This window comes from Periophthalmus magnuspinnatus, chromosome 1 (assembly GCF_009829125.3).
Source record: "Periophthalmus magnuspinnatus isolate fPerMag1 chromosome 1, fPerMag1.2.pri, whole genome shotgun sequence".
NCBI lineage: Eukaryota > Metazoa > Chordata > Actinopteri > Gobiiformes > Gobiidae > Periophthalmus > Periophthalmus magnuspinnatus.
In genome coordinates, this window is record NC_047126.1 from 4374643 (window position 1) to 4387595 (window position 12953).

At 40.3% G+C, this 12953-nt stretch overlaps 1 protein-coding gene across 5 annotated transcripts in view; it reads left to right on the plus strand.

The window, feature by feature from the left end:
- Positions 1 to 12953, plus strand: part of adgrl3.1 (adhesion G protein-coupled receptor L3.1) — a 220900-nt gene that overhangs the window by 50540 nt on the left and 157407 nt on the right. For all 5 annotated transcript variants that reach the window (XM_033966996.2, XM_033966987.2, XM_055223687.1 and 2 more), the window contains exon 3: positions 9059 to 9224. In XM_033966996.2, the coding sequence (XP_033822887.1) occupies positions 9065 to 9224 (160 nt within the window). In that variant the 5' untranslated portion in view covers positions 9059 to 9064. The remainder of the gene's footprint in view (positions 1 to 9058; positions 9225 to 12953) is intronic.

A 12953-nucleotide genomic window follows, 5' to 3' on the forward strand; every position in this document is an offset into this window, starting at 1 on the left:
ACTTCACTACATTTGAGAGCAGTATCTGTACTTTCTACTCCGCTACGTTTTTTAACAAGACTGAAAAGTAAAAAGTAGTTTTGATGGTTTAAGGCACGTGTGTCCAACTCAAGGCCCAGGGGCCAAATGCGGCTCGCCATGTCGTTTTATGTGGGCCGCGAGAAGGTAAATTAAAAGGCATGGCTGTTATTTTAAAGTAAGTCTATGCTGTTTTAATGTGTGTGCCAATCATAAACTAATGAGATTTTCCCAACAAGTGGAACTGAGAAATATTTGCAAATAATGATTCCAAAATGTTCAGAAAGAGGAAAAATTGCTGGTGTGGAAGGCAGTTTGAAGAAAGACGCTAAAGGTGAATACAAGTTTGTGCTTCAAGGAGAAAAACCTGTATGTTTTTTGTGTTGTGAGGCGGAGTCGGCATTTTGACCCCAAACACGGAGCTAAGTATGCTAAAGTTAGCCTTCAGGAAAAACAACAAATCGTCCAATAAAGTGAGTGTACGTCTGTTTTTGAAGCAGAGCTGAAGGTCCTGACCAGATACACACTTTTAAAAATGTCAGTTTTTCATTTTTTCAGACAATACGCAGTTACACACATGTAATATCTGCAACATGAATAACTAATAAATACAGAAACATTATTTAACAAGTTCAAACGTAGTTACATTTATTTTACATGAGATTTGGTTTCATTTAGTGACATTTATACTGACTTATCTGGCCATTGTTGACGATCATTTTCATGATGTGGGCCTCAGTGAAAATGACATTTAAGGGGTTATTTTACCATTTTCCCTCACTAAAGTTTTCAAGTTCAAATTTTGGCTTTGAGGAAACAAAAATAAATACACAAAATTCTTAAGAAAAATTCAGAAATTGATTTGTTTTGTTACTGTGACCAAAATCTGTATCAGTTTTGAATCAGTTTGAATTTAAACTTAAACAAATTAACAACACTTTATACTTTTTACCCTTAAAGTACATCTTTAAACAGATACTTAAATACTTTCATGTGATACTTTTACTTTTGCTTGAGTAACTTTTTACCTCTGTACCTCTACTTTTACTTAACAAAATTGAGTACAATATTTTCCAGAGTATAAGTTGCACCAGCCAAAAAAAAAAAAAGCATAATAATGAAGAAAAAAAACATATATTTCACGTGTAAGTCGCGTCTGAGTATAAGTCACACCCCGGGTAAACTATAGTCTGGAAAATACAGTACTTCATCCACTACTATTACTTCTACTGCAGTACCACCTGACTGTAAAGCAGCAAACTATTTCTATTATATTGAAGAAAAAAAAGCAACTTAACATCAGTCTTAATTAAAAACTGTATTTAATTCAATTATTATTTTTGAGTACAGCATCTACAGCTTTGAACCTCTGAATGTAACAGCTCCATTTGTACAGCACTTGACTAGATAATTTTTAGAAATATATTTAATTTCCAAATAAATTCATCAAAAGAGTTTTTTAAATAAAACATGACAATTGTTAGTAGCCCGGCACAATGCATTTGGACAGTGTGCTCACAGATAATGAAACTAACTGATGCTCGTGCGGCTCGTCTCTAATAGAAAGTAAACTTCATAACTGTCATTAGCATCACACACACACACTTCCTCCACCAGACGACAGTGGCATCGGCGGATTGTACTTTCACTGACAAGCACTTCAGATATCTCAAATGAACTCATTATTTTTAATAATGATGAGCATGTTTTCTTTCAGAGCTGTCAGAACTCCAAAAAACTTGATTCACTCGCAAATCAAGAGCAGATATGTAAATGCAGTCAAGTGACAATCTCGTCGCTTTTTTGTCCCGCCGCTCCTTTTTTTTATATTTCTCCTGACAGTTTCCGTACCACACGCGAGACACTATTTCCACACCGTGCTTCTTACGAGACACACGGCGTGCACTTTTGAGACCGCAACCGTCTAGAGGTTTGGGGGCTAGAGGGCCGGTCGCCTAGTGATAAGCCAAAGTGTGTGCGTGTCCGTGTGTGTGTGTGCGTGTCGGGGTGTGTGTGTGCGTGTCCGTGTGTGTGCGCTGGTGTGACATGGGTTGACAAGGTAGTCCGGTCCGGTCAGCACTCATTAGTGGAGGAGAGAATCCCTGGATGAGTGCGGTGACAGGCCAGATTCGTTAGGGGACCGGCTACACACACGCGCACACAAACGCACAAGACGCACGCACACACGCACACACTCGTACACCAGAAATATGCAGGGTCAGGCCGCCTCCGTGCACAGAACATCAATTAGTTCAGGGATGCATGCTATAGAGTCTATGAGAGTTGTAGTGGTGTGTGGCAGCAGCTAATGTGGACCCAGCAGGAAAAGGAAGATCGAGGCCACGCTGGGAAAAATATAGGACACCCGCAGACAAAGGCACAGTTTTCAGCGGAACGGTTTGGGATACGGGGCTGCGGCAGCTCTGAAATAATGAACAGGGCGTCGTGTTGGTCAGAAAGGGGAAACTGGAAGTGATTTCTGCTACTGGGACGAATGGTAAACGCTCTCATTATAGTGCAGTGGTTTAAAAAAAAAAAAAAGAAGAATTTGTCCAGATACAAGGGCTTTGTCGAGGCGTTTGCTCCACCCCGTGTGTTCAGGGGTGAGTGCGATGCCCGTCGAGCCACAAAGTAATTATTTGGGCCCGTCTCGTGTTGATAGTTTAAAATGGAGGCATACAGGAAGCTACGGAACACGGTATGCGGCCATCTCTGTAATCACCCCGCTGTGAGAGATAAAGAAATGCTGATTCTATACAACGCTCCAACAACGTTACAGTGATAGTGGGGATCCAACTTCACACTAACGCTGCACGGTTTGGGGGGGAGGAGTCACAGGTGGATACGATTAGAGAGAAGTGTCAGGATCACTGGTTTGTCTGTTTTATTAGGACCAATAGTTCCAGAGAAATCCAAGTGTCCCAGAACATGTGCCCTGTCCTTAGACCCTTCCTCTTGGCAGATAAAATAAAAAAAAGTAAAAGAGAAACCACCACTGTTAAAGAGAGATCCACTCCCATGGACTGAACCAGGACTGAACCAGGACTGAACCAGGGCTGAACCAGGACTGAACCAGGGCTGAACCAGGGCTGAACCAGGACTGAACCAGGACTGAACCAGGACTGAACCAGGGCTGAACCAGGACTGAACCAGGGCTGAACCAGGGCTGAACCAGGACTGAACCAGGACTGAACCAGGGCTGAACCAGGACTAAACCAGGACGAAACCAGGACTGAACCAGGGCTGAACCAGGGCTGAACCAGGGCTGAACCAGGACTAAACCAGGAGTAAGTAAACCAGGATAAAACTAGGACTAAAACAAGACCTAAACCAGGACTAAACTGGGACTAAAACAAGGCCTAAACCAGGACTTAACCAGGACTTAGCCAGGACTAAACCAGGACTAAACCAGGACTAAACCAGGACTAAACCAGGACTAAACCAGGACTAAACCAGGAGTAGTGTATTACCATTTCAGAATGTCAGGATGTTACCATAAACATAGTAAAAATAACCTCTCAAATCACATGAAAAGTACTTTTTACTTTTCTGTCAGTTCAAAAATATAGTGGAGTAGAAAGTACAGATACTGCTCTCAAATGTAGTGAAGTAAAAGTACAGTATAATAGTATACACTTCAAAATCAACTGAAGCAAAGTGCATAGACCTACAGTTTTTACTTAAGTACAGTACTTTACTACTTGTACCGTTTTTTCCGGACTATAAATCATACTTTTTTTCATAGTTCGACTTATACTCAGACGTGATTTATACGTGAAATATGTGTTTTTCTTCATTATTATGCATTTTTTGGCTCAAGTGCGACTTATACTCCAGAAAACACAGTACTTCGTTACCTTCCAGCCATGACCAGGTTTAGAGATGCTGCTCCCATTATCACACTCTGACATTTAAACGCCGCTCGATCATCCCGACACGTTTTAGCGGAGCGATCAGATGAACCGCAGTGACGCTTACCCAACCTTACGCCCATGATAAATGACCAGCACCGCATCATAAAAACATCGCGTGTGTTTTGGGTAATTAACACCATCTTGTGCTGTTTGTTCGCTCTGTATTGCCAATCAACACATTAGGATGATGAAAGGAAACGGGTTCGGAGAGGGGAGGCTCGCGGGCTGCGTTCCACCGCCATTATGGGCAGCGAACATATTTATAAACCATTTTAGCAGCATATGGGCCCATCTTGCGTTAGGAAGTCGAGCGGGTGGCTACGGGGCGATCGCGCTAACTATTGTCTATGAAGTCACGGCGAGCGCGGCGGTGGCGGCATTGAGAGAGTTAATTAACTGATGCGGGGGGACCATAAGGGGTGATGGAGGAGCTTTTGAATTATGGAACAGTGGAATACTGTGACGGGTGGTAGCGTCCGGCCATATGTCAGCGTATGCCTCCTGTGTGGGGCTGGGGGGACAGCTGGTCAGATTGCTCATGTTCAACCAAGTTAGAGACCGATCAATCACAAAACGGGACAGCTTGTGGAGTTGTTTAAGCGGAGAAAAGAATTTGAAAAAGAGCTGGAAGTCTTTTGTGATTAGCACTCTGACACCAATGGGGATTTGTCAAGAACGCTTAGCGAGTCGGAGATCGCTCTTCATGGATACAGTGGAGACACGGCGCATCTGATGGAGCGTCCTGCATTTGAAATTTAAATATGTTTGTCCGAGGGGGAAAGGGAATGAGTCAGAGCAGGCTGGGTTGAATTATAACGTTTTTGCAGAGCGACAAGGCTCAACATTAGGCCCGTCGTGATAATAAAGTTTGAAGCACGGTGTATTGATCCAGTTAAACGGTAAACGGTAATATCGAAACTGATTTATGACACTGACGCAATAACAATAAAGATAAATAATCCCAGTAAACATTTTTAAAATTTTTAACATGAAGTTTATTTAATGCAATTCGGACACAGAGTAATTCAAAGTGCTTTACAGAATAAGAAAATCACAGTACAACAAATCAAAACATAAACGATCATCATACAGTTAACATAAAAAAGAAAAGTGCAGAATAAACCCCTTTCAGTCACAGCAGCTAAACAGAACTGTTTAGTCTGGATTTAAACATTGTCAAAGTCGAGGTCTGTCTCACATCTTCAGGAAGAATGTTCCAGGTTTTAACTGCAGAAAACTGAAACTGATTCTCCATTTTTAATCTTGGATTAGTCCTGGTTTAGTCCTGGTTTAGTCCTGATTTAGTCCTGGTTTGGTCCTGGTTTGGTCCTGGTTTGGTCCTGGTTTAGTCCTGATTTAGTCCTGGTTTGGTCCTGGTTTGGTCCTGGTTTAGTCCTGGATTAGTCCTAGTTTAGTCCTGGCTTGGTCCTGGTTTAGTCCTGATTTAGTCCTGGTTTGGTCCTGGTTTGGTCCTGATTTAGTCCTAGTTTAGTCCTGGTTTGGTCCTGGTTTAGTCCTGATTTAGTCCTAGTTTAGTCCTGGTTGGTCCTGATTTAGTCCTAGTTTAGTCCTGGTTTGGTCCTGGTTTGGTCCTGGTTTAGTCCTGATTTAGTCCTAGTTTAGTCCTGGCTTGGTCCTGGTTTAGTCCTGATTTAGTCCTAGTTTAGTCCTGGTTTGGTCCTGGTTTAGTCCTGATTTAGTCCTAGTTTAGTCCTAGTTTGGTCCTGGTTTAGTCCTGATTTAGTCCCGGTTTGGTCCTTGTTTAGTTTTGGTTTAGTCCGGGTTTAGTCCCGGTTTAGTCCCGGTTTAGTCCCAGTTTAGTCCTCAGCGAGATGATGTGAGATGTTTCTTTGGTGCTGGTCCATGGAGAGACTTGACCAAGTGACGTATTTAACCCTCTACAACTCAAACTCTTAATTAATCTTAATTTTGTGATCTTAACAACTAAAATCACAAAAAGTCTTGACAAATATTGAGTCCCAATAAAGTGAACGATACGTGGATATAGTGTTTATTGTGACAGGTCTACTTAACATCGTGAATATCAGTGATTAGTGATTCCATAAAGATCGTTAAGGCGTCGTCATGGTACCCAGAGTGACGGGAATCCTATGGAGCTGTGTAGGAAGCTTCACATTTACAAACCACATCAAAATTGGCACAAAACCGGAACTAAACCCAGAACTAAACCAAAACTGAACTAGGACAAGTGTGAACAGACCATGTACTGTTTGTATAAATGGACATGGCTAAACTGGTAGCCGCTGTGTTCCAAACAGGAAGTGATTATGTGCACGTTTCTCGCTCCATCGACTCCATCTGGCTCCAGTTCACTTTCTATTGAAAAACCGTCACCCCTCTGTCTGTAACCGCTGCTGTCAGACTCATCATTTTGGTCTTAAACGTTCATATTAACCCGCTCAGATCAATCCTGGTATTTTTTATTTCACTATTGTGTCTGTAAATCAAGATATGAACATTAACAACAGACAAATCGGGCACCTTCTTTTCCTGATTTTGCCAACAGGTTTGTTTAGCTGACAGCGTTGCTAAATGCCCTGCTCCCTGTTAAACCAATGACGTGGGCAGGAAGGGGCTTTACCGTCAACAGCGTCGCTTCTGATTGGCTCCTTGGTTGCTATGGCGCTTGTCGGATACTATCGGGAATCCAACTGTGTAACTGTCGTGTCTCGGAGTCACCAATATCACTGGTTACCTTAATGTTAACCCTAATGTTAGTATTTCCGTGCACTTTCCTCTTGTTATACCGCACTTGAATTCAAAATACAGTTTCATACTTAATTTGTAGAAACCCAGAGACGATGAGAGCCAATAAAACTTCCCCTGCTTCATGTCTCTGTTGTTATTTGCCTGTGATGGATTCAGATTCGGCTGGGTACATGCGCCGCCGGGTATAACTGTCTGGGATGTCAGCAGCACTTGGCTTTTTCCAACTCACCCGGATGTATTTATTAAACATGCAACTGTAATGATTACATAAGCCCACTGTCACTTCCAGCGCATGCATAAACACTCGGCATTTCTTAGGAGAGAACCTCTAAAAATACCAGAGTGCGCCGATGCATTTGCCTTTGAAAATAGCCGGGTTTTGTCAGAGTCTCTGCCGGGGCCAAAACGATATGGTCACACTGATCAATAGTCTCTGTTACACATGATATATTTCCCATGGCTCTGGCTGTCTGCTTTACTCCATCTGTCGGTGTCTGTGCTGCCCGGTCCATTCAACACACACACACACAAACGCACACAAACGCACACAAACACACACACACTCAAGTGACAAGCCTGTTTATCAGACACAGCTCCACATCCCCCGAGAGCCAGAGGTGGTTAGGCACAAATAGGGCTCTGCTGCTACCTCTTGAACTACGCCCATAGAAAAATGTTTGTTTAAATGCTGCTAAACTGATTGCATAATGAATGTGTTTGCACGACCTTGATGTTGACAGAAAGGTAGCGTTGACGAGTCCCCGTAGTATTCATTAAATTGGAATTTTTGTCCAATGAAAAGCAGCCAGAAAACTCTCGATGTAAAAATCAGGGTTGTTAAGATTTATCACTCAGTCAATAATAGTTACACAGGCTGCAATATATGTTTTTTTAATAGATGCTTTTTCCAGACCAAGGTTTAGTTTGTTGTTTGGACGGCTCACTCGTGCGTTGATTTAAACAGGACGACAGCGCCACCTGCAGTCTTGACTTCTTTAAGGCAGTATCCCAGGTGTGTGACAGTGAAAAAGGCCCCCTCGTCCCGGTTTAAAGTCTCCCGGACATGTTTCGGTGTTTTAATTGCCTTCTTATTTGTTTTGTTATGTTTGTTGTCCTCTGTCTTTATGACGTTTGCTCCGTCTCAGTTGAAAAAGGTCGAAATATCAAAATTTTTAGCAGATCAGTTGTAATAAAGTTGTAAGAATTAAAAAATATATAATGTGAGAAGTAATTTCCATTGAATCTGTATCTGTAAACCTAAACGTTAAGTGCTTTTTTATCTGTTATTTTATGTTTTTAAGTGAATAACAGTGATTTAAACGTTTTATTGTTGTTTGTTCACGTGTCAATAATCAAAATGATGTCAGCATTGTGAAGTTTTACACAAAAATACCTAAAAAAGTGCAAAAGTATATTTGTTTTTCAGACTCGCACCAATGAAACGTCAACATGGAAACTTTCAAATCATGTTTTAGACAAGTGTATTTGTATAGTACATAAAGTAACTCAAAATTGTGGAATAAAAAAGACATTTAAACGACAGCACAAACTAATCAAAACATAAATAATCATCATAGAATTAATATTAAAAGAGAAGAGTGCAGAATAAACCCTTTCAGTCATACGCACAGATAAACAGAAGCATTTTGAGCCTGGATTTAAACATTATCAAAGTAGAAACATGATTAAAATTGTTGTAAATGACTAAAACCATTACAGCAGTGCACGTTTGTCAATTGTTAATTCATTTTGTCCAATTTTAACTTCATAAAACAATAAAAAAACACAGTGAATGAGCGATATAAGTACTGTATTCAAATAAATCCTTTTTTTTTTTTTTTTTTTTTTACATATTCAGGTCCTGCTTATATTTTGAGTCGCTCATAAAATATAGAAACGTGGCCCAGATGTCGTCTAGACACCAGTGGCCAACGCGGTCCAGCTGAAGTATATGTTAAATGGGTCACGGGACACCTGCACTAATAGAAAATAACGCGTCTGAAATGCAGGGCGGGGCTTATTTAGCTTTTAAATATTGAAGATTTCAAAATTAGGGCAGCATAATTCATTAGGGAAGTTTGATTGGCCAAATGGAAAAGTGGGCGTGGCTTTGTTGATGCGATCGTAGCTATTCCCGCTCGTCATTTTATATATATCCTGTATTTCTGTGCCCTGATGATTATTGATTCACATTTCTTTTTATGGCTTAAGGCTTATACTGTAAGTTGCATTAACTTCAGCGACGTGTGTGGGGATTTCTAAAGTTGGTAACAGGCTGACTGGGAAATGCAATGCCAAATTTCGCCGTTTAATTTTACCTCAAGCTATTTTAGCAGCAGACCGGTGTAAAAATAGTGCGTTAACAAGAAGTCTAATTTTGTCTGTGTCTTTTACAGGTCTGTATGGTGTCAAACGCACTGAGCTGTGAGGCAAACAGCTCGCCACCGGAGCGTCTGGGCTCAGCAGGAAGCGCCGCCATATTAACTTCCAGGTCAACTTTGGGCGTCATGTGGGCCAGATGTCTGCTCTTCCTCTGCATCTTGATAGCTCCCATCGCCATAGGTAAGATTTCAAACGGATCACGCGCTTCAAACTAATTATGTCTCAGTACTAGCGATGCCATTTGGGTTCGGAAATACAATATTCTAGAGTCGGTTTGGTTTAACGCTGAGCTCGAGGGCAGGTCAGAGTTATGTAATTTGGCGTTTAGCAGATGCAGATTTGTCAGGCTTGTTTCTGGTTCATATTTCTGTGTTTACTGGATCTATCCACCTGAGACAAAAAACTGGCACGACGTTCAGTGTTGTCTCCGCGCAGATAAACGAAAGTGAAATTGTTCTCTCACAATATCCTCCGTGTGGTGCCATAAGTTTGGACGTTTCATTCAAGAACGGTGAGTTATAAAGGCCCCCGTCCTCCGTCTGAAATGATTCGATTCAGGTTTATTTATTTATACGGCACGTTTAAACGCAACTTTAGCTGTCAAAAGAGCTTGACGTAAAAGTCAACAAAAACAAATTGACACGTAACATGATAGTTGTCCCTCGCTGTATTGCAGGTTTTTAAATGTGACTTTACGTGCTTTTTCTACAGCGTTTGAGCGTGCGCAATGTTGATGAAACGTCCCGCACCGACAAAGGCGCCTACGAAGGTTTGAACTTTGTGTTTAAACGAGAGAGAAATGTGAGAAAATGTTAACGCCTGTGTGAGAAAAGTGTATAAAGTGTGTGGTGAGGGGTTTTACAGCAAAAAAACATATAGAATAACTGTAAAAAAAAAAAAAAAAAAAAAAAAAAAGCTTTTAGAACGTAACCCAAGCGATAAACGAAGGGACCACTGATACTAAAGCTGATACTTCGTGGATTTCACCTATTGCGGGTTATTTTTAGTGGGTCAAAATTCAAAACTTAGACTAATTCACGGGACAAACTCAATATTTATTGAAAAATTATCTGCACCTGACATGTCGTGTTTAACCTTTTCATGTGAAGTTTACGACTGAACCTTGATATTACAAACATATGAGAAATAAAAGACACATCAGTAGTGTTTATTTCATAGTTAAATAAATAAACTGTATGACGTCTCTCTCTGTAGTCTTTCAAGATCGTTTTTAAAGTAAATCTTTTTTTTTTTTTTTACAAATTAAGCTAAAAAATAATAACTTCATTCACTGAAAATTCGACTTTCAAACTATTAACAGTTCATGCCCTGGAGTGGAAAAAGTTGCACAGAGAAACATTATATTCAAGCTCAATTTGCTACATTCAGATTTTACTCTCCGCATTGGTCTCGACTGCACCAGCGAACAAGCAAAGCATTCTGGGATATGTAGTATCAGTGCTACATGTGCTATACACCAGCAGACCAGCTCTAATCCACATTTAATATGATCTCACGGACCAAAGATAACTACACCGCGAGCCAGATTTCGCCCCCGGGCCTGAGTTTGACATATGCGGTTTAAAGCATTTTTACAAACAAAAACATTTAAACAAACTCAAACTCCGCCCATAGACTGACGTGTTTAAATCTATATCGTGTAAACTCATATCAAATAGACATGGGACAATATCACAATAATGAGTAAAGTTGACAGTTATGGATATTATTATCATTTTGTTATGAATAAGTTCCATTTTTAAACCACTTTTACATAACTTAACGTTGTTATAAGTGAAAACAACATTGATCTAACAGAGAACTTTATGAATACGTAGCTTTTTGTGCACATCCTGGTGATATAACTCAGATTATCTTTGATGCCGATTAACACGATTATATAAAATTTCCAGTAAACGATTATTGTCTTCACTTTTTTACCACAATCCCTACTATACACCTTTAGTCAGTACACAAACAACACACTCTGCAGACTAAAAAAAACACAGAGGAAATGTAACGTGGACTCCCTTTCTCCATTTCTCCCTTTCTCTCCGACTCATTTGCATTTGTCTTTTCGCTATGCACACTTTATATATTTTTTACGCTCATCTTGTTGGCTTCAAACACGGCCTGAACACGCACATACGCTCCCAGTAGGGTGTCTGCGTGTTCCTCCTTCTCCCCCTCGCGACTTGGGGCTTTGAAGACTCCTAGAGGGAGCTGTGGCCCACTTGGACTTAATCCTATTAATGGCTGCCGTCAATCAAGGAACTTACACTTCCAGCCCACGTGATTCAACTTCGGTTTGTTCGACTACTCCACACGTGCGCACCTGTAACAGACACGGAGCGCGTAAACAAGAACCGGGGGCCGCACGAGCTACAGTCGCAGGTATTTGCATCAATGTCAAAGTAAGACGACGTATGCAAATTGGAGCTGTTTATACTTAGCGAGGGATTAGCTGAAACAAAGGCGGTGTAGCTGGAGGACGCACAAGAAGCAAAATACTCAATCATCCACCATTGAACCCATTTATCCCGGGCTATGTGGATATGAATAAAAGAAAAGTGGGAGAGCATAAATAGTTCATCAAAGACGGATGATTTATTTGTCTTAACCTGGCTGAATAGATGGGATTAGCATGTTAGCATTTTTACAAGCCTTTATAATTCAGTCGGTGCCGTTCTTAAATGAGCCCGGGCTAAATGCTGGATTTTTTTAAGGCTAAGTTTTAAATCTTGGTTTTATTTATACAGCCCTGTAGGATTCCGCAGAGCTTTGGGGGGATAGGATTTATTGCGCTCGCTGGTTTTTGACACCTGGTTCACATCATGAGGAAAGTCCTTCCAAAAACTATGAAAATAAGAAAGGATAATGCGTTTTCTCTGTTTAAAACACTGGACCGAATCATGCAGAAGCTCTAAGGGACCTCCGCGTAGCCTGTGGTGAACTGATGAGCCCATTAATACCAAAATATACTGTTTATCATGCAAAAAAATTATACAAATATATCTGTATTTGTTTAGTACTTCTACGCATTTTTAAATAATTTATAATTTTATCAATACGCTGATTTAATTAGATTTATTTGCATATATATGTTTACTTTTTAGATTAGTTCGTAGCTGTCGTGAAGTGAAAATAACGATAGTGGTGGAAAAAAAGTTGATACCAGAGCAAAAAAGTACAAGTAAAAGTAAAAGTATGAAAAAGCTACTGTCTATCTGTTTAAAAATGTACTATAAGAATAAAAAGTAAACATTTTGCAGATATTAAAGCGTCAAATGTTTTGTGTATTTTTGCATTTGGTTTGCCCAAGGTTGGGACGTTAATTCGAACAATAATAAATACTTTTACTTTTCAGGACTGTTTAAAAATGTAGTGGAGTAGAAAGTACAGATACTGCGCTCAAATGTAGTGGAGTAAAAGGAAAAAGTATCAATTAAAACATGCAATTAAGTCCAGATACCTAAAAGTGCAGTACTATTTGTACAAAAGTCACTGACACTTTTAAATCTTCAGTCGCTCCTATAATTCTTAAGTTACACTCACCAAATTTTAGCAGTAGATAAACTGAACCTTCTGAGATTTTTGGCGATATATACGGTTATAATTGTCACTTACACTTGAACTTATCACTACTTCAACTGCGGGAAGTAAAAGTGCAGTAAAAAAGCATTTCTGGGCTTATGGCTCTTATTTGATCCTCGATATTACGTTTTAAGTCGTTTATCGTCTGAGGTTTATTCACAAACACCTTTTCGATCGCCCCACAGGAAGAAATCAGGACTAGTCAGGTCTGTGGAGATGCCCCCTGTCTTTGAAAACGATTTATTATTCCTTTAATGGCGTTTACACTCGGGGCATCTCTGAATTTGACCCATGTGACTCAAAGTTCCACTGTAC